Here is a 21,366-nt window from a genome sequence, read left to right on the forward strand (position 1 = left end):
TCTCTCCCTATCCCCCTCTCTCTATATCTCCAATCTCTCTCTCCCTATCTCCCTCTCTCTCTATCTCCAATCTCTCTCTCCCTATCTCCCTCTCTCTATATCTCCAATCTCTCTCTCCCTATCTCCCTCTCTCTCTATCTCCAATCTCTCTCTCTCCCTATCTCCCTCTCTCTATATCTCCAATCTCTCTCTCCCTATCTCCCTCTCTCCCTATCTCCAATCTCTCTCTCTCCCTATCCCCCTCTCTCTATATCTCCAATCTCTCTCTCCCTATCTCTCTCTCTCTCTATCTCCAATCTCTCTATCTCCCCCTCTCTCTATCTCCAATCTCTCTCTCCCTATCTCCCTCTCTCTATATCTTCAATCTCTCTCTCCCTATATTCCTCTCTCTCTATCTCCAATCTCTCTCTCCCTATCCCCCTCTCTCTATATCCCCAATCTCTCTCTCCCTATCTCCCCCACTCTCTATATCTCCAATCTCTCTCTCTCCCTATCTCCCCCTCTCTCTATCTCCAATCTCTCTCTCCCTATCTCCCTCTCTCTATATCTCCAGTCTCTCTCCCTATCTCCCTCTCTCTATATCCCCAATCTCTCTCTCCCTATCCCCCTCTCTCTATATCTCCAATCTCTCTCTCTCCCTATCTCCCTCTCTCTCTATCTCCAATCTCTCTCTCCCTATATCCCTCTCTCTATATCTCCAATCTCTCTCTCCCTATATCCCTCTCTCTATATCTCCAATCTCTCTCTCCCTATATCCCTCTCTCTATATCTCCAATCTCTCTCTCCCTATCTCCCTCTCTCTCTATATCTCCAATCTCTCTCTCCCTATCTCCCTCTCTCTATATATGTCCAATCTCTCTCTCCCTATCTCAATTCAATTTCAATTTTCAATTCAATTCAAATGCTTTATTGGCATGAAAGTTTACAGGGAACCATATTGCCAAAGCTTACATAACAAAAAGTACAGTTTTCCAACATTCTGTAGGTGTCAAACAATTTTGACCTTCGTTGGTTACAGACGATATTAATTTAAACAGTCGTTGACCCTCGTTGGGTACATTCAGTATTAATTTTTAAACAGTCGTTGGGTACATTCGGTATTGATTTAAACATTCTTAATGTTTATATATGCTATGGGTGTGCTCGTTAGTCCCTCACTGTTCCTCAGGTTGTGACATGTTGTTACATATCGGGCACCAAGGTATGGTCTGTCTCCTTCTCCCAGGGCTAATCTTAATTTTGACAGGTCATCCAATTCTTTGAAATCTGGGGTTGTTTGGCTGAGCTTGTCAAAATCTATGTTTCTTGTTTTGTTGAATTTTTCGCATTTTAGGAGGAAGTGCATCTCTGTCTCAACCTCGCCGGCCAGACATTGATCACATATTCTATTCTCTCTAGGCTGCCAGGATTTCTTGTATCTTCCTTTTTCAATTGCCAGTTGGTGGTCGCTTAGTCTGTACCTGGTGAGGGTCTGTCTCTGTTTTGTGTCTCTGATGGTCGAGAGATAGTCTGCCAGTTTATATTCTCTTTTTGGGGCCCGATAACATTCTAATCTGCTTTGGCTTTTGGTTATTTTGTTCCAATGTTCCAGGTAGGTTTCTTTGCATTGTTTAATGATTTGGTTTACTCGGATTGGTGTTTGGAGGGCAGTGTTGGTCTGGGACTGGTCAGGGTCCGGCTGAGTAGGAGTACTTAATTTCAGTAGCAGCTGACTCAGGGGACTCATTTCTGGGTTCAGCTCTTGGGTCTGGAGGGCTTTAAAATGAAGGGTGTCTGGGGAACTAGATTTGAGGTGATTTAGAAAGTTTAGTGCTCGTTTTTGGATGTTTATTATCAGTGGGTATCTGCCTAGTTCGGCTCTACATGCATTTGTTGGTGTTTTCCTTTGGGTGCGAAGAATGCTTTGGCAAAATTCTGCATGTAGGGCTTCTATTGTGTGTTTTTCCCATTTAGTGTAGCTATGGTGAATGAGTGGGCCCCATACTTCACTACCGTACAGCGCAATCGGCAGGATTATGCTGTCAAATATTTTGAGCCAGATTTTGATTGGAATTTGGATGCTGTAGAATTTTCTTTTTATTGCATATAGGGCTCTTCGGGCTTTTTCTTTTAGTGCACTCACTGCTATGCTGAAGCTCCCTGATGCTGTGATGGTTAGACCAAGGTAAGTGTAGCTCATAGTGTGTCCTATGATGGTATCACTGAGAGTAAACTGGTATTTGTTTTCCTGACATCTGGGCCTTTTCTCCCTATCTCCCTCTCTCTATCTCCAATCTCTCTCTCTCTATCTCCCTCTCTCTATATCTCCAAACTCTCTCTCCCTATCCCCCTCTCTCTATATCTCCAAACTCTCTCTCCCTATCCCCCTCTCTCTATATCTCCAATCTCTCTCTCCCTATCTCCCTCTCTCTATATCTCCAATCTCTCTCTCCCTATCTCCCTCTCTCTCTATCTCCAATCTCTCTCTCCCTATCTCCCTCTCTCTCTATATCTCCAAACTCTCTCTCCCTATCTCCCTCTCTCTATATCTCCAATCTCTCTCTCCCTATCTCCCTCTCTCTATATCTCCAAACTCTCTCTCCCTATCTCCCTCTCTCTATATCTCCAATCTCTCTCCCTATCTCCCTCTCTCTATATCTCCAATCTCTCTCTCCCTATCTCCCCCTCTCTCTATCTCCAATCTCTCTCTCTCCCTCTCTCTATATCTCCAATCTCTCTCTCCCTATCTCCCTCTCTCTATATCTCCAATCTCTCTCTCCCTATCTCCCTCTCTCTATATCTCCAAACTCTCTCTCCCTATCTCCCTCTCTCTCTATCTCCAATCTCTCTCCCTATCTCCCTCTCTCTATATCTCCAATCTCTCTCTCCCTATCCCCCTCTCTCTATATCTCCAACCTCTCTCTCCCTATCTCCCTCTCTCTCTATCTCCAATCTCTCTCTCCCTATCCCCCTCTCTCTATATCTCCAATCTCTCTCTCCCTATCTCCCCCTCTCTCTATCTCCAATCTCTCTCTCCCTATCTCCCTCTCTCTATATCTCCAATCTCTCTCTCCCTATCTCCCTCTCTCTATATCTCCAATCTCTCTCTCCCTATCTCCCTCACTCTATATCTCCAATCTCTCTCTCCCTATCCCCCTCTCTCTATATCTCCAATCTCTCTCTCTCTCTATCTCCCTATCTCCAATCTCTCTCTCTCCCTATCCCCCTCTCTCTATATCTCCAATCTCTCTCTCTCCCTATCTCCCTCTCTCTATATCTCCAATCTCCCTCTCTCCCTATCTCCCTCTCTCTATATCTCCAATCTCCCTCTCTCCCTATCTCCCTCTCTCTATATCTCCAATCTCTCTCTCTCCCTATCCCCCTCTCTCTATATCTCCAATCTCTCTCTCTCCCTATCTCCCTCTCTCTATATCTCCAATCTCTCTCTCTGCCCAGCCCCCTCTCTCTATATTTCCAATCTCTCTCTCTGCCTAGCCCCCTCTCTCTATATCTCCAATCTCTCTCTCTCTCTCTCCTTATCTCCCTCTCTCTATATCTCCAATCTCTCTCTCTGCCTAGCCCCCTCTCTCTATATCTCCAATCTCTCTCTCTGCCTAGCCCCCTCTCTCTATAACTCCCACTAAACGCTCCACCCGATATTCAATCCTGTTGATTTCTACGGGGCCCCGCCTGTAACGGGTGCCTGATGTAATGCTGCTCTTTTTGCGGCCGTGACGAATTTCTAGCCCGGTGCGAGTGACGCGCACGAATCCCTGGTCCCCGGTGTGCGAGGGCAGAGTTCATTATTCGCAGGGTGTGGGTCAGGGGGCAAGTTTCCCGCTGTCGCCGCCACACGTGGCTAACGGGTATCGGAACACCGGGTGCAGAGCAATGCACAGTGGGCCCAGGACTCCCTCCCTGGAGCTCCGAAACGGAACCTTTACCCGTAACGCTTGTTTTACGGAGAGGGACGTCGTACAACTGCACCGTAACTCCCTACGACACAACTGGAGAGTAAGAGCGGGCAGGACTCACTTCCGTTCTGTAGCTCGCCCCCCCCCTCCCCGACAGTTATATGGCGTATGGAGGGCTTCTCACTCGAACCAGTACTGTAACATCCCTGTCCTGCTTTCAGATACAGTTTCAGACTCATCTCAGAGCAAGCGGATCAACGTTCCAGGATCATGAAGCTCTCCCTCGTCACCGTTGCTGCTTGTGTGGTCTTGTTGGCTGCTTTTGCAGGTGAGCAGAAAGGTGGAGAGAGAGAGGGAGAAAGGGGGAGAGAGAGAGATAGACAGGAGATATGGAGAGAAGGAGAGAGGGAGATTGGAGATATAAAGAGAGGGAGATAGGGAGAGAGAGAGATTGGAGATAGAGAGAGAGGGAGATAGGGAGAGAGAGAGATTGGAGATATAGAGACAGGGAGATAGGGAGAGAGATTGGAGATATAGGGCGAGAGAGATTGGAGATAGAGAGAGAGGGAGATAGGGAGAGAGAGAGATTGGAGATAGAGAGAGAGGGAGATAGGGAGAGAGAGAGAGGGAGATAGGGAGAGAGAGAGAGGGAGATAGGGAGAGAGAGAGATTGGAGATAGAGAGAGAGGGAGATAGGGAGAGAGAGAGATTGGAGATATAGAGAGAGGGAGATAGGGAGAGAGAGATTGGAGATAGAGAGAGAGGGAGATAGGGAGAGAGAGATTGGAGATATAGAGAGAGGGAGATAGGGAGAGAGAGAGATTGGAGATAGAGAGAGAGGGAGATAGGGAGAGAGAGAGAGGGAGATAGGGAGAGAGAGAGAGGGAGATAGGGAGAGAGAGAGATTGGAGATAGAGAGAGAGGGAGATAGGGAGAGAGAGAGATTGGAGATAGAGAGAGAGGGAGATAGGGAGAGAGAGATTGGAGATATAGAGAGAGGGGGATAGGGAGAGAGAGAGATTGGAGATATAGAGAGAGGGAGATAGGGAGAGAGAGATTGGAGATGTAGAGAGAGGGAGATAGGGAGAGAGAGAGATTGGAGATATGGAGAGAGGGAAATAGGGAGAGAGAGATTGGAGATATAGAGAGAGGGAGATAGGGAGAGAGAGAGATTGGAGATATAGAGAGGGAGACAGAGGGAGAAAGAGATTGGAGATATAGAGAGAGGGAGATAGGGAGAGAGAGATTGGAGATATAGAGAGAGGGATATAGGGAGAGAGAGATTGGAGATATAGAGAGAGGGGGATTGGGAGAGGTTGGAGATATAGAGAGAGGGAGATAGGGAGAGAGATTGGAGATAGAGAGAGAGGGAGATAGGGAGAGAGAGATTGGAGATAGAGAGAGAGGGAGATAGAGAGAGAGTGATTGGAGAGAGAGTGGGGAAGGGAGAGAGAGAATGGAGATATAGAGAGGGGAAGGGAGAGAGATGGGACATATATATAGAGAGAGGGATTGAGAGAGATATAAAGAGCGAAAGGGTTAGGGAGAGAGCTAAGTAGAGTAGGTCTGGAGAGGGAGGAGAGAGGAGAGGGGGTAGGTAGATAGAAAGAGGCGATATAGAGAGAGGTAATTAGGGAATTAAAGGGCTAGGGAGAGAGAGATACGTAGAGGAAAGATGAGGAGAGATGAGATATAGAGAGAGAGAGAGAATGAAAGAGATAGGAAGAGAGAGCTAAGTGGAGGAAATATGAAGAGAGAGAAGGAGAGAAAGGTAATACAGAGAGAAGGAGATTTGGAGAGAGCGATAGGGAGAGGGAGATACAGAAAGATACATAGAGAGAAGAAGATATGGAGTGAAATAGGGAAAGTAACAGGAACAGAGGGAGAGAAAAATAAATAGGGAGAAAGAGACACAATTAGAGAGATAGAGGAAGAGAGGTAGATTAATAGATAAAGAGATGGATAGAGGGATAGATACATAGATAGATAGAGATTTATAAATAAAGAGATATAGGTAGAGAGACAGAGAGATAGAGAGAGAGATAGTTAGAGAGATAGAGAGAGAGATAGAGATAGATAGATAGAGAGATAGATAGAGAGAGAGATAGAGAGAGAGATAGAGAGAGAGAGAGATAGAGAGATAGTTAGAGAGATAGAGAGACAGATACATAGACAGATAGAGAGAGAGATAGAGAGATAGTTAGAGAGATAGAGAGACAGATACATAGACAGATAGATAGATGGGATAAGGGGATTGTCCTATAAGGAGGGATTGAGAAAACTAGGCCGATATTCCCTAGAGTTTAGAAGAATAAGAGGTGATCTAATTGAAATATATAAGTTTCTGAAGGGGATTAACAGGGTAGATGCTGAGAGGTTGTTTCCCCCTGGCTGGAGAGTCTAGAACTAGGGGTCACAGTCTCAGGATAAGGGGTCAGTCATTTAGGACTGAGATGAGGAGGAATTTCCTCACTCAGAGGGTGGTGAATCTCTGGATTCTCTGCCACAGAGGGCTGAGGAGGCTCAGTCATTGAGTATAATGAAGGCTGAGATTGATAGATTTTTGGACTCTCGGGGCATCAAGGAATATGGGGGTTGTGCGGGAAAGTGTAGATGAGATAGAAGATCAGCCATGATCTTATTGAATGGCGGAGCAGGCTCGAGGGACCGTATGGCCGATTCTGGCTCAGGCCCCAGTACTGTTACAGGGCCCCAGGGCCCAGCACTGTTACAGGGCCTCAGGTCTCAGCACTGTTACAGGGCCTCAGGCCTCAGCACTGTTACAGGGCCCCAGGCCTCAGCACTGTTACAGGGCCTCAGGCCTCAGCACTGTTACAGGGCCTCAGGCCTCGGCACTGTTACAGGGCCTCAGGCCTCAGCACTGTTACAGGGCCTCAGGCCCCAGCACTGTTACAGGGCCCCAGGGCCCAGCACTGTTACAGGGCCTCAGGCCTCAGCACTGTTACAGGGCCCCAGGCCTTAGCACTGTTACAGGGCCTCAGGCCTCAGCACTGTTACAGGGCCTCAGGCCTCAGCACTGTTACAGGGTCCAGGCCTCAGCACTGTTACAGGGCCCCAGGCCTTAGCACTGTTACAGGGCCTCAGGCCTCAGCACTGTTACAGGGCCCAGGCCCCAGCACTGTTACAGGTCCCAGGCCTCAGCACTGTTACAGGGCCCCAGGGCCCAGCACTGTTACAGGGCCTCAGGCCCCAGCACTGTTACAGGGCCCCAGGGCCCAGCACTGTTACAGGGCCTCAGGCCTCAGCACTGTTACAGGGCCCCAGGCCCCAGCACTGTTAAAGGGCCCCAGGCCCCAGCACTGTTACAGGGCCTCAGCACTGTTACAGGGCCCAGGCCCCAGCACTGTTACAGGGCCCCAGCACTGTTACAGGGCCCCAGGCCCCAGCACTGTTACAGGGCCCCAGAGCCCCAGCACTGTTACAGGGCCCAGGCCCCAGCACTGTTACAGGGCCCCAGAGCCCCAGCACTGTTACAGGGCCCCAGAGCCCCAGCACTGTTAAAGGGCCTCAGCACTGTTACAGGGCCCAGGCCCCAGCACTGTTAAAGGGCCCCAGGCCCCAGCACTGTTACAGGGCCTCAGCACTGTTACAGGGCCCAGGCCCCAGCACTGTTAAAGGGCCCCAGGCCTCAGCACTGTTACAGGGCCCCAGAGCCCCAGCACTGTTACAGGGCCCCAGAGCCCCAGCACTGTTACAGGGCCCCAGAGCCCCAGCACAGTTACAGGGCCCCAGAGCCCCAGCACTGTTACAGGGCCTCAGGCCTCAGCACTGTTACAGGCCCTAAGGACACAGGCCTCGAAGTGAAACATGGTCTCAACATCAGCAGACAGATTCGAGCCCCAAAGAATCTTGTAATCCGTAAAACGAACAGGGATCAAAGAACTTGGAAGTCCCGGGAGTGTCCAAGGTCAGGGAGTTTGAAGGAATTGAAAGGATTAAAGCTCCCACAGGAAGCAGCCAGAGGCTCTAATTACCATCAGCATTTATTGATGTTTAGAATTCCCTGCGCTGAGATCTGTCACTAATTATAGAGTGGGTGGAATTCAAACTGAAACTGTTTATACAGACTATCACAGGCCAGACCAGTGTGTGTGGTTTCCAAATGAAAAATCTTCGACCAGTTCAAACAAGTTCCTGTCAAGCAAATCATTCATCGCTCTGTGAAATTAGACTTCAGAGAGATATGAGATCCCACTGATGAGGAATGAGAGAGATTCTGACTTCAGAAACTCACAGTCCCATCAAACACTCCCAGGGCAGGTACAGCATGGGTTAGAAACAGAGTAAACCTCCCTCTGCACTGTCCCGTCAAACACTCCCAGGGCAGGTACAGCATGGGTTAGATACAGAGTAAAGTTCCCTCTACACTGTCCCATCAAACACTCCCAGGGCAGGTACAGCATGGGTTAGATACAGAGTAAAGCTCCCTCTACACTGTCCCATCAAACACTCCCAGTGCAGGTACAGCACGGGTTAGATACAAAGTAAAGCTCCCTCTACACTGTCTCATCAAACACTCCCAGGCAGGTACAGCACGGGTTAGATACAGAGTAAAGCTCCCTCTACACTGTCTCATCAAACACTCCCAGTGCAGGAACAGCACAGGGTTAGATACAGAGTAAAGCTCCCTCTACACTGTCTCATCAAACACACCCAGGGCAGGTAGAGCACGGGTTAGATACAGAGTAAAGCTCCCTCTACACTGTCCCATCAAACACACCCAGGGCAGGTACAGCATGGGTTAGATACAGAGCAAAGCTCCCTCTACACTGTCCCATCAAAAACTCCCAGGGCAGGTACAGCACGGGGTTATATACAGAGTAAAGCTCCCTCGACACTATCCCCATCAAACACTCCCAGGGCAGGTACAGCACGGTGTTAGATACAGAGTAAAGCTCCGTCTACACTGTCCCATCAAACACTCCCAGGGCAGGTACAGCACGGGTTAGATACAGAGTAAAGCTCCCTCTACACTGTCTCATCAAACGCACCCAGGGCAGGTACAGCACGGGTTAGATACAGAGTAAAGCTCCCTCTACACTGTCCCATCAAAGACACCCAGGGCAGGTACAGCATGGGTTAGATACAGAGTAAAGCTCCCTCTGCACTGTCCCATCAAACACTCCCAGGGCAGGTACAGCACGGTGTTAGATACAGAGTAAAGCTCACTCTACACTGTCCCATCAAACACTCCCAGGGCAGGTACAGCACGGGGTTAGATACAGAGTAAAGCTCACTCTACACTATCCCAATCAAACACTCCCAGGGCAGGTACAGCACGGTATTAGATACAGAGTAAAGCTCCCTCTACACTGTCCCATCAAACACTCCCAGGGCAGGTACAGCACGGGTTAGATACAGAGCAAAGCTCCCTCTACACTGTCCCATCATACACTCCCAGGGCAGGTACAGCACGGGTTAGATACAGATTAAAGATCCCTCTAAACTGTCCCATCAAACACTACCAGGGCAGGGACAGCACGGGGTTAGATACAGAGTAAAGCTCCCTCTACACTGTCCCATCAAACACTCCCAGGGCAGGTACAGCACGGGATAGATACAGGGTAAAGCTCCCTCTACACTGTCCCATCAAACACTCCCAGGGCAGGTACAGCACGGCTTAGATACAGAGTAAAGATCCCTCTACACTGTCCCATCAAACAGTCCCAGGGCAGGTACAGCATGGGGTTAGGTACAGAGTAAAGCTCCCTCTACACTGTCCCATCAAACACTCCCAGGGCAGGTACAGCACGGGTTAGATACAGAGTAAAGCTCCCTCGACACTGTCCCATCAAACACTCCCAGGGCAGGTACAGCACGGGTTAGAAACAGAGTAAAGCTCCCTCTACATGTCCCATCAAACACTCCCAGGGCAGGTACAGCACGGGATAGATACAGAGTAAAGCTCCCTCTACACTGTTCCATCAAACACTCCCAGGACAGGTACAGCACGGGGTTAGATACAGAGTAAAGCTCCCTCTACACTGTCCCATCACACACTCCCAGGGCAGGGACAGCACGGGTTAGATACAGAGTAAAGCTCCCTCTACACTGTCCCATCAAACACTCCCAGGGCAGGAACAACACGGGTTAGATACAGAGTAAAGCTCCCTCTACACTGTCCCATCAAACACTCCCAGGGCAGGTACAGCACGGGATAGATACAGAGTAAAGCTCCCTCTACACTGTCCCATCAAACACTCCCAGGGCAGATACAGCACGGGTTAGATACAGAGTAAAGCTCCCTCTAAACTGTCCCATCAAACACTCACAGGGCAGGAACAACACGGGTTAGATACAGAGTAAAGCTCCCTCTACACTCTCCCATCAAACACTCCCAGGGCAGGAACAACACGGGTTAGATACAGAGTAAAGCTCCCTCTACACTCTCCCATCAAACACTCCCAGGGCAGGTACAGCACGGGTTAGATACAGAGTAAAGCTCCCTCTACACTGTCCCATCAAACACTCCCAGGGCAGGTACAGCACGGGTTAGATACAGAGTAAAGCTCCCTCTACACTGTCCTATCAAACACTCCCAGGGGAGGTACAGCACGGGGTTAGATACAGAGTAAAGCTCACTCTACACTGTCCCATCAAACACTCCGAGGGCAGGTACAGCACGCGGTTAGATACAGAGTAAAGCTCCCTCTACACTGTCCCATCAAACACTCCCAGGGCAGGAACAACACGGGTTAGATACAGAGTAAAGCTCCCTCTACACTGTCCCATCAAACACTCCCAGGGTAGGTACAGCACGGGTTAGATACAGAGTAAAGCTCCCTCTACACTGTCCCATCAAACACTCCCAGGGCAGGAACAACACGGGTTAGATGCAGAGTAAAGCTCCCTCTACACTGTCCCATCAACACTCCCAGGGCAGGTACAGCACGGGTTAGATACAGGGTAAAGCTCCCTCTACACTGTCCCATCAAACACTCCCAGGGCAGGTACAGCACGGGTTAGATACAGAGTAAAGATCCCTCTACACTGTCCCATCAAACAGTCCCAGGGCAGGTACAGCATGGGGTTTGGTACAGAGTAAAGCTCCCTCTACACTGTCCCATCAAACACTCCCAGGGCAGGTACAGCACGGGTTAGATACAGAGTAAAGCTCCCTCGACACTGTCCCATCAAACACTCCCAGGGCAGGTACAGCACGGGTTAGAAACAGAGTAAAGCTCCCTCTGCATGTCCCATCAAACACTCCCAGGGCAGGTACAGCACGGGTTAGATACAGAGTAAAGCTCCCTCTACACTGTCCCATCAAACACTCCCAGGGCAGGTACAGCACGGGATAGATACAGAGTAAAGCTCCCTCTACACTGTTCCATCAAACACTCCCAGGACAGGTACAGCACGGGGTTAGATACAGAGTAAAGCTCCCTCTACACTGTCCCATCACACACTCCCAGGGCAGGGACAGCACGGGTTAGATACAGAGTAAAGCTCCCTCGACACTGTCCCATCAAACACTCCCAGGGCAGGAACAACACGGGTTAGATACAGAGTAAAGCTCCCTCTACACTTTCCCATCAAACACTCCCAGGGCAGGTACAGCACGGGATAGATACAGAGTAAAGCTCCCTCTACACTGTCCCATCAAACACTCCCAGGGCAGATACAGCACGGGTTAGCTACAGAGTAAAGCTCCCTCTACACTGTCTCATCAAACACTCCCAGGGCAGGAACAACACGGGTTAGATACAGAGTAAAGCTCCCTCTACACTGTCCCATCAAACACTCCCAGGGCAGGTACAGCACGGGTTAGATACAGAGTAAAGCTCCCTCTACACTGTCCCATCAAACACTCCCAGGGCAGGAACAACACGGGTTAGATACAGAGTAAAGCTCCCTCTACACTGTCCCATCAAACACTCCCAGGGCAGGTACAGCACGGGGTTAGATACAGAGTAAAGCTCCCTCTACACTGTCCCATCAAACACTCCCAGGGCAGGTACAGCACGGATTAGATACAGAGTAAAGCTCCCTCTACACTGTCCCATCAAACACTCCCAGGGCAGGTACAGCATGGGGTTAGATACAGAGTTAAGCTCCCTCTACACTGTCTCATCAAACACACCCGGGGCAGGTAGAGCACGGGTTAGATACAGAGTAAAGCTCCCTCTACACTGTCCCATCAAACACACCCAGGGCAGGTACAGCATGGGTTAGATACAGAGTAAAGCTCCCTCAACACTATCCCCATCAAACACTCCCAGGGCAGGTACAGCACGGTGTTTGATACAGAGTAAAGCTCCGTCTACACTGTCCCATCAAACACTCCCAGGGCAGGTACAGCACGGGTTAGATACAGAGTAAAGCTCCCGCTACACTGTCTCATCAAACACTCCCAGTGCAGGAACAGCACAGGGTTAGATACAGAGTAAAGCTCCCTCTACACTGTCTCATCAAACGCACCCAGGGCAGGTACAGCACGGGTTAGATACAGAGTAAAGCTCCCTCTACACTGTCCCATCAAACACACCCAGGGCAGGTACAGCATGGGTTAGATACAGAGTAAAGCTCCCTCTGCACTGTCCCATCAAACACTCCCAGGGCAAGTACAGCATGGGTTAGAAACAGAGTAAAGCTCACTCTACACTATCCCAATCAAACACTCCCAGGGCAGGTACAGCACGGTGTTAGATACAGAGTAAAGCTCCCTCTGCACTGTCCCTTCATACACTCCCAGGGCAGGTACAGCACGGGTTGGATACAGATTAAAGATCCCTCTAAACTGTCCCATCAAACACTACCAGGGCAGGTAGAGCACGGGGTTAGATACAGAGTAAAGCTCCCTCTACACTGTCCCATCAAACACTCCCAGGGCAGGTACAGCACGGGTTAGATACAGGGTAAAGCTCCCTCTACACTGTCCCATCAAACACTCCCAGGGCAGGTACAGCACGGGTTAGATACAGAGTAAAGATCCCTCTACACTGTCCCATCAAACAGTCCCAGGGCAGGTACAGCATGGGGTTAGGTACAGAGTAAAGCTCCCTCTACACTGTCCCATCAAACACTCCCAGGGCAGGTACAGCACGGGTTAGATACAGAGTAAAGCTCCCTCGACACTGTCCCATCAAACACTCCCAGGGCAGGTACAGCACGGGGTTAGATACTGAGTAAAGCTCCCTCTACACTGTCCCATCGAACACTCCCAGGGCAGGTACAGCACGGGTTAGATACAGAGTAAAGCTCCCTCTAAACTGTCCCATCAAACACTCCCAGGGCAGGTACAGCACGGGATAGATACAGAGTAAAGCTCCCTCTACACTGTTCCATCAAACACTCCCAGGACAGGTACAGCACGGGGTTAGATACAGAGTAAAGCTCCCTCTACACTGTCCCATCACACACTCCCAGGGCAGGGACAGCACGGGTTAGATACAGAGTAAAGCTCCCTCTATACTGTCCCATCACACACTCCCAGGGCAGGGACAGCACGGGTTAGATACAGAGTAAAGCTCCCTCTACACTGTCCCATCAAACACTCCCAGGGCAGGTACAGCACGGGATAGATACAGAGTAAAGCTCCCTCTACACTGTTCCATCAAACACTCCCAGGACAGGTACAGCACGGGGTTAGATACAGAGTAAAGCTCCCTCTACACTGTCCCATCACACACTCCCAGGGCAGGGACAGCACGGGTTAGATACAGAGTAAAGCTCCCTCTACACTGTCCCATCAAACACTCCTAGGGCAGGAACAACACGGGTTAGATACAGAGTAAAGCTCCCTCTACACTTTCCCATCAAACACTCCCAGGGCAGGTACAGCACGGGATAGATACAGAGTAAAGCTCCCTCTACACTGTCCCATCAAACACTCCCAGGGCAGATACAGCACGGGTTAGATACAGAGTAAAGCTCCCTCTACACTGTCTCATCAAACACTCCCAGGGCAGGAACAACACGGGTTAGAGACAGAGTAAAGCTCCCTCTACACTGTCCCATCAAACACTCCCAGGGCAGGTACAGCACGGGTTAGATACAGAGTAAAGCTCCCTCTACACTGTCCCATCAAACACTCCCAGGGCAGGAATAACACGGGTTAGATACAGAGTAAAGCTCCCTCTACACTGTCCCATCAAACACTCCCAGGGCAGGTACAGCACGGGGTTAGATACAGAGTAAAGCTCCCTCTACACTGTCCCATCAAACACTCCCAGGGCAGGTACAGCACGGATTAGATACAGAGTAAAGCTCCCTCTACACTGTCCCATCAAACACTCCCAGGGCAGGTACAGCATGGGGTTAGATACAGAGTTAAGCTCCCTCTACACTGTCTCATCAAACACACCCGGGGCAGGTAGAGCACGGGTTAGATACAGAGTAAAGCTCCCTCTACACTGTCCCATCAAACACACCCAGGGCAGGTACAGCATGGGTTAGATACAGAGTAAAGCTCCCTCTACACTATCCCCATCAAACACTCCCAGGGCAGGTACAGCACGGTGTTTGATACAGAGTAAAGCTCCGTCTACACTGTCCCATCAAACACTCCCAGGGCAGGTACAGCACGGGTTAGATACAGAGTAAAGCTCCCGCTACACTGTCTCATCAAACACTCCCAGTGCAGGAACAGCACAGGGTTAGATACAGAGTAAAGCTCCCTCTACACTGTCTCATCAAACGCACCCAGGGCAGGTACAGCACGGGTTAGATACAGAGTAAAGCTCCCTCTACACTGTCCCATCAAACACACCCAGGGCAGGTACAGCATGGGTTAGATACAGAGTAAAGCTCCCTCTGCACTGTCCCATCAAACACTCCCAGGGCAGGTACAGCATGGGTTAGATACAGAGTAAAGCTCACTCTACACTATCCCAATCAAACACTCCCAGGGCAGGTACAGCACGGTGTTAGATACAGAGTAAAGCTCCCTCTACACTGTCCCATCATACACTCCCAGGGCAGGTACAGCACGGGTTGGATACAGATTAAAGATCCCTCTAAACTGTCCCATCAAACACTACCAGGGCAGGTAGTGCACGGGGTTAGATACAGAGTAAAGCTCCCTCTACACTGTCCCATCAAACACTCCCAGGGCAGGTACAGCACGGGTTAGATACAGGGTAAAGCTCCCTCTACACTGTCCCATCAAACACTCCCAGGGCAGGTACAGCACGGGTTAGATACAGAGTAAAGATCCCTCTACACTGTCCCATCAAACAGTCCCAGGGCAGGTACAGCATGGGGTTAGGTACAGAGTAAAGCTCCCTCTACACTGTCCCATCAAACACTCCCAGGGCAGGTACAGCACGGGTTAGATACAGAGTAAAGCTCCCTCGACACTGTCCCATCAAACACTCCCAGGGCAGGTACAGCACGGGGTTTGATACTGAGTAAAGCTCCCTCTACACTGTCCCATCGAACACTCCCAGGGCAGGTACAGCACGGGTTAGATACAGAGTAAAGCTCCCTCTAAACTGTCCCATCAAACACTCCCAGGGCAGGTACAGCACGGGATAGATACAGAGTAAAGCTCCCTCTACACTGTTCCATCAAACACTCCCAGGACAGGTACAGCACGGGGTTAGACACAGAGTAAAGCTCCCTCTACACTGTCCCATCACACACTCCCAGGGCAGGGACAGCACGGGTTAGATACAGAGTAAAGCTCCCTCTATACTGTCCCATCAAACACTCCCAGGGCAGTAACAACACGGGTTAGATACAGACTAAAGCTCCCTCTACACGCTCCCATCAAACACTCCCAGGGCAGGTACAGCACGGGTTAGATACAGAGTAAAGCTCCCTCTACACTGTCCCATCAAACACTCCCAGGGCAGGAACAACACGGGTTAGATACAGAGTAAAGCCCCCTCTACAGTCTCCCATCAAACACTCCCAGGGCAGGTACAGCACGGGTTAGATACAGAGTAAAGCTCCCTCTACACTGTCGCATCAAACACTCCCAGGGGAGGTACAGCACGGGGTTAGATACAGAGTAAAGCTCACTCTACACTGTCCCATCAAACACTCCGAGGGCAGGTACAGCACGGGGTTAGATACAGAGTAAAACTCCCTCTACACTGTCCCAGCAAACACTCCCAGGGCAGGTACAGCACGGGGTTAGATACAGAGTAAAGCTCCCTCTACACTGCCCCATCAAACACTCCCAGGGCAGGTACAGCACGGGTTAGATACAGAGTAAAGCTCCCTCTACACTGTCCCATCAACCACTTCCAGGGCAGGTACAGCACGGGTTAGATACAGAGTAAAGTTCCCTCTACACTGTCCCATCAAACACTCCCAGGGCAGGAACAACACGGGTTAGATACAGAGTAAAGCTCCCTCTACACTGTCTCATCAAAGAGTCCCAGGGCAGGAACAACACGGGTTAGATACAGAGTAAATCTCCCTCTACACTGTATCATCAAACACTCCCAGGGCAGGTACAGCACGGGTTAGATACAGAGTAAAGCTCCCTCTACACTGTCCCATCAAACACTCCCAGGGCAGGAACAACACGGGTTAGATACAGAGTAAAGCTCCCTCTACACTTTCTACTCAAACACTCCCAGGGCACGAACAACACGGGTTAGATACAGAGTAAAGCTCCCGCTACACTGTACCATCAAACACTCCCAGGGCAGGAACAACACGGGTTAGATACAGAGTAAAGCTCCCTCTACACTGTCCCATCAAACACTCCCAGGGCAGGTACAGCACGGGGTTAGATACAGAGTAAAGCTCCCTCTACACTGTCCCATCAAACACTCCCAGGGCAGGTACAGCACGGATTAGATACAGAGTAAAGCTCCCTCTACACTGTCCCATCAAACACTCCCAGGGCAGGTACAGCATGGGGTTAGATACAGAGTAGAGCTCCCTCTACACTGTCCCATCAAACACTCCCAGGGCAGGCACAGCGTGGGTTAGATACAGAGTAAAGCTCCCTCTACACTGTCCCATCAAACACTCCCAGGGCAGGAACAACACGGGTTGGATACAGAGTAAAGCTCCCTCTACACTGTCCCATCAAACACTGCCAGGGTAGGTACAGCACGGGGTTAGATACTGAGTAAAGCTCCCTCTACACTGTCCCATCGAACACTCCCAGGGCAGCTACAGCACGGTGTTAGATACAGAGTAAAGCTCCCTCTACACTGTCCCATCAAACACTCCCAGAACAGGTACAGCACGGGTTAGATACAGAGTAAAGCTCCCTCTACACTGTCCCATCAAACACTCCCAGGGCAGGTACAGCACGGGTTATATACAGAGTAAAGCTCCCTGTACACTTTCCCATCAAACACTCCTAGGGCAGGTACAGCACGGGTTCGATACAGTGTAAATCTCCCTCTACACTGTCCTATCAAACACTCCCAGGGCAGGTGCAGCACGGGGTTAGATACAGAGTAAAGCTCCCTCGACACTGTCCCATCAAACACTCCCAGGGCAGGTGCAGCACGGGGTTAGATACAGAGTAAAGCTCCCTCGACACTGTCCCATCAAACACTCCCAGGGCAGGTACAGCATGGGGTTAGATACAGAGTAAAGCTCCCTCTACAGTGTCTCATCAAACACTCCCAGGGCAGGTACAGCATGGGTTAGATACAGAGTAAAGCTTCCTCTAAGCTGTCCCATCAAACACTCCCAGGGCAGGCACAGCACGGGTTAGATACAGAGTAAAGCTTCCTCTGAACTGTCCCATCAAACACTGCCAGGGCAGGTAAAGTACGGATTCGATACAGAGTTAAGCTCCCTCTGCACTGTCACCATCAAACACTCCCAGGGCAGGTACTGCATGGGTTAGATACAGAGTAAAGCTCCCTCTGCACTGTCCCATCTAACACTCCCAGGGCAGGTTCAGCACGGGGTTAGATACAGAGCAAAGCTCCCTCTACACGGTCCCCATCAAACATTCCCAGGGCAGGTAATGCACGGGGCTAGGTAAAGAGTAAAGCTCCTTCTACACTGACCCATCAAACAGTCCCAGGGCAGGTACAGCACGGGTTAGATACAGAGTAAAGCTCCCTCTACACTGTCCCATCAAGTACTCCCAGGGCAGGTACAGCACGGTTTAGATACAGAGTAAAGCTCCCTCTACACTGTCCCATCTAACACTCCCAGGGCAGGTACAGCACAGGTTAGATACAGAGTAAAGCTCCCTCTACACTGTCCCATCAATTACTCCCAGGGCAGGTACAGCACGGGGTTAGATACAGAGTAAAGCTCCCTCTGCACTGTCCCATCTAACACTCCCAGGGCAGCTACAGCACAGGTTAGATACAGAGTAAAGCTCCCTCTACACTGTCCCATCTAACACTCCCAGGGCAGGTACAGCACAGGTTAGATACAGAGTAAAGCTCCCTCTACACTGTCCCATCAAACACTCCCAGGGCAGGTACAGCACGGGTTAGATACAGAGTAAAGCTCACTCTACACTGGCCCGTCAAACACTCCCAGGGCAGGTAAAGCACAGGTTAGGTACAGAGTAAAGCTCCCTCTACACTTTCCCATCAAATACTCCCAGGGCAGGTGCAGCACGTGTTAGATACAGAGTAAAGCTCCCTCTACACTTTCCCATCAAACACTCCCAGGGCAGGTACAGCAAGGGTTAGATACAGAGTAAAGCTCCCTCTACACTGTCCCATCAAACTCTCCCAGGGCAGGTACAGCACGGTTTAGATACAGAGTAAAGCTCCCTCTACACTGTCCCTTCAAGTACTCCCAGGGCAGGTACAGCACGGTTTAGATACAGAGTAAAGCTCCCTCTACACTGTCCCATCAAACACTCCCAGGGCAGGTACAGCACGGTTTAGATACAGAGTAAAGCTCCCTCTACACTGTCCCATCAAACACTCCCAGGGCAGGTAAAGCACAGGTTAGATACAGAGTAAAGCTCCCTCTGCACTGTCCCATCAAGTACTCCCAGGGCAGGTACAGCACGGTTTAGATACAGAGTAAAGCTCCCTCTACACTGTCCCATCAAACACTCCCAGGGCAGGTACAGCACGGGTTAGATACAGAGCAAAGCTCATTTGGATGAGACATTATACCCGAGGCCCCCGTCTGCCCTCTCAGGTGGATGTAAAAGATCCCACGGTCACTACTGGAAGAAGAGCAGGGGGAGTTCTCCCCGGTGTCCTGGGGCCAATATTTATCCCTCAACCAACATCACTAAAACAGATTATCTGGTCATTATTACATGGCTGTCTGTGTGGGAGCTTGATGTGCACAAATTGTCTGCAGCGTTTCCTACATTACAACAGTGACTACACTTCAAAAAAGTACTTCATTGGCTGTGAAGTGTTTTGGGATGTCCTCAGGTTGTGAAAGGCTCGAAATAATACCTACCTCTTTAGACTAAGCATCTGGTCACCTGTCCTAATATCTCCTTTGTGTCTAATTTACGTTCCTGTGAAATTCCTTGGGGCAATTTTACTACGTTAAAGGCACAATATAAATGCAAGTATTTGCTGTTTGTTGTTTGAGATCACCCCCTGCCCTCCCCCCCGCCGCTAAGGGTGAGGACGGGTGAGGGGAGCGAGCATTCTGTGCGATGTAATGATCTCGCGCCTTTGATTCCCAGACAGCACTCCAGCACCCGGGCAGGAACTGAGGAATGCCACAGCCCCGACAGAAGCCTCAGGTTCTATGGTCGATCGGATCATGGCCTTCCAGGGCCACGTCAAGCAGTGGGCCAACCAACTTAGTGAGAAAACACGGTCAGCCTTCCAAAAACTACAGGTGCAGGAGGTCAACAGGGTCATGAGGTAAGCCTATCGCACTCTCACTCCATCTCCACACTCCCCCCATCGCACTCTCGCTCCATCTCCACACTCCCCCCATCGCACTCTCGCTCCATCTCCACACTCCCCCCCATCTCACTCTCGCTCCATCTCCACACTCCCCCCATCGCACTCTCGCTCCATCTCCACACTCCCCCCCATCTCACTCTCACTCCATCTCCACACTCCCCCCATCGCACTCTCGCTCCATCTCCACACTCCCCCCATCGCACTCTCGCTCCATCTCCACACTCCCCCCCATCGCACTCTCGCTCCATCTGCACACTCCCCCCATCGCACTCTCGCTCCATCTCCACACTCCCCCCATCGCACTCTCGCTCCATCTCCACACTCCCCCCATCGCACTCTCGCTCCATCTGCACACTCCCCCCATCGCACTCTCGCTCCATCTCCACACTCCCCCCATCGCACTCTCACTCCATCTCCACACTCCCCCCATCGCACTCTCGCTCCATCTCCACACTCCCCCCCATCGCACTCTCGCTCCATCTGCACACTCCCCCCATCGCACTCTCGCTCCATCTCCACACTCCCCCCATCGCACTCTCGCTCCATCTCCACACTCCCCCCATCGCACTCTCGCTCCATCTGCACACTCCCCCCATCGCACTCTCGCTCCATCTCCACACTCCCCCCATCGCACTCTCGCTCCATCTCCACACTCCCCCCCATCGCACTCTCGCTCCATCTCCACACTCCCCCCCATCTCACTCTCGCTCCCTCTACACACTCCCCCCATCGCACTCTCGCTCCATCTCCACACTCCCCCCCATCTCACTCTCGCTCCATCTCCACACTCCCCCCCATCTCACTCTCGCTCCATCTCCACACTCCCCCCCATCGCACTCTCGCTCCATCTCCACACTCCCCCCATCGCACTCTCGCTCCATCTCCACACTCCCCCCATCTCACTCTCGCTCCATCTCCACACTCCCCCCATCTCACTCTCACTCCATCTCCACACTCCCCCCATCGCACTCTCGCTCCATCTCCACACTCCCCCATCTCACTCTCGCTCCATCTCCACACTCCCCCCATCTCACTCTCGCTCCATCTCCACACTCCCCCCCATCGCACTCTCGCTCCATCTCCACACTCCCCCCCATCGCACTCTCGCTCCATCTCCACACTCCCCCCATCTCACTCTCGCTCCATCTCCACACTCCCCCCCATCGCACTCTCGCTCCATCTCCACACTCCCCCCATCGCACTCTCGCTCCATCTCCACACAACCCCCCATCTCACTCTCGCTCCATCTCCACACTCCCCCCATCTCACTCTCACTCCATCTCCACACTCCCCCCATCGCACTCTCGCTCCATCTCCACACTCCCCCATCTCACTCTCGCTCCATCTCCACACTCCCCCCCATCTCACTCTCACTCCATCTCCACACTCCCCCCATCGCACTCTCGCTCCATCTCCACACTCCCCCCATCTCACTCTCACTCCATCTCCACACTCCCCCATCTCACTCTCGCTCCATCTCCACACTCCCCCCATCGCACTCTCGCTCCATCTCCACACTCCCCCCATCGCACTCTCGCTCCATCTCCACACTCCCCCCATCTCACTCTCACTCCATCTCCACACTCCCCCCATCTCACTCTCGCTCCATCTCCACACTCCCCCCATCGCACTCTCGCTCCATCTCCACACTCCCCCCCATCTCACTCTCACTCCAT

At 51.2% G+C, this 21,366-nt stretch overlaps 1 protein-coding gene across 2 annotated transcripts in view; it reads left to right on the top strand.

Moving 5' to 3' along the window:
- Positions 1-21,366, top strand: part of LOC147109993 (uncharacterized) — a 49,994-nt gene that overhangs the window by 10,193 nt on the left and 18,435 nt on the right. For both annotated transcript variants that reach the window (XM_086004231.1, XM_086004232.1), the window contains exons 2-3: positions 4,115-4,221; positions 19,462-19,645. Coding sequence is in view for 1 of the 2 variants with exons in the window: in XM_086004232.1 (XP_085860358.1) it covers positions 4,164-4,221; positions 19,462-19,645 (242 nt within the window). In the remaining variant the exon portion in view is untranslated. The remainder of the gene's footprint in view (positions 1-4,114; positions 4,222-19,461; positions 19,646-21,366) is intronic.

This window comes from Somniosus microcephalus, chromosome 12 (genome assembly GCF_052327205.1).
Source record: "Somniosus microcephalus isolate GS21.2 chromosome 12, FLI_Smic_1.0, whole genome shotgun sequence".
NCBI classification, from domain to species: domain Eukaryota; kingdom Metazoa; phylum Chordata; class Chondrichthyes; order Squaliformes; family Somniosidae; genus Somniosus; species Somniosus microcephalus.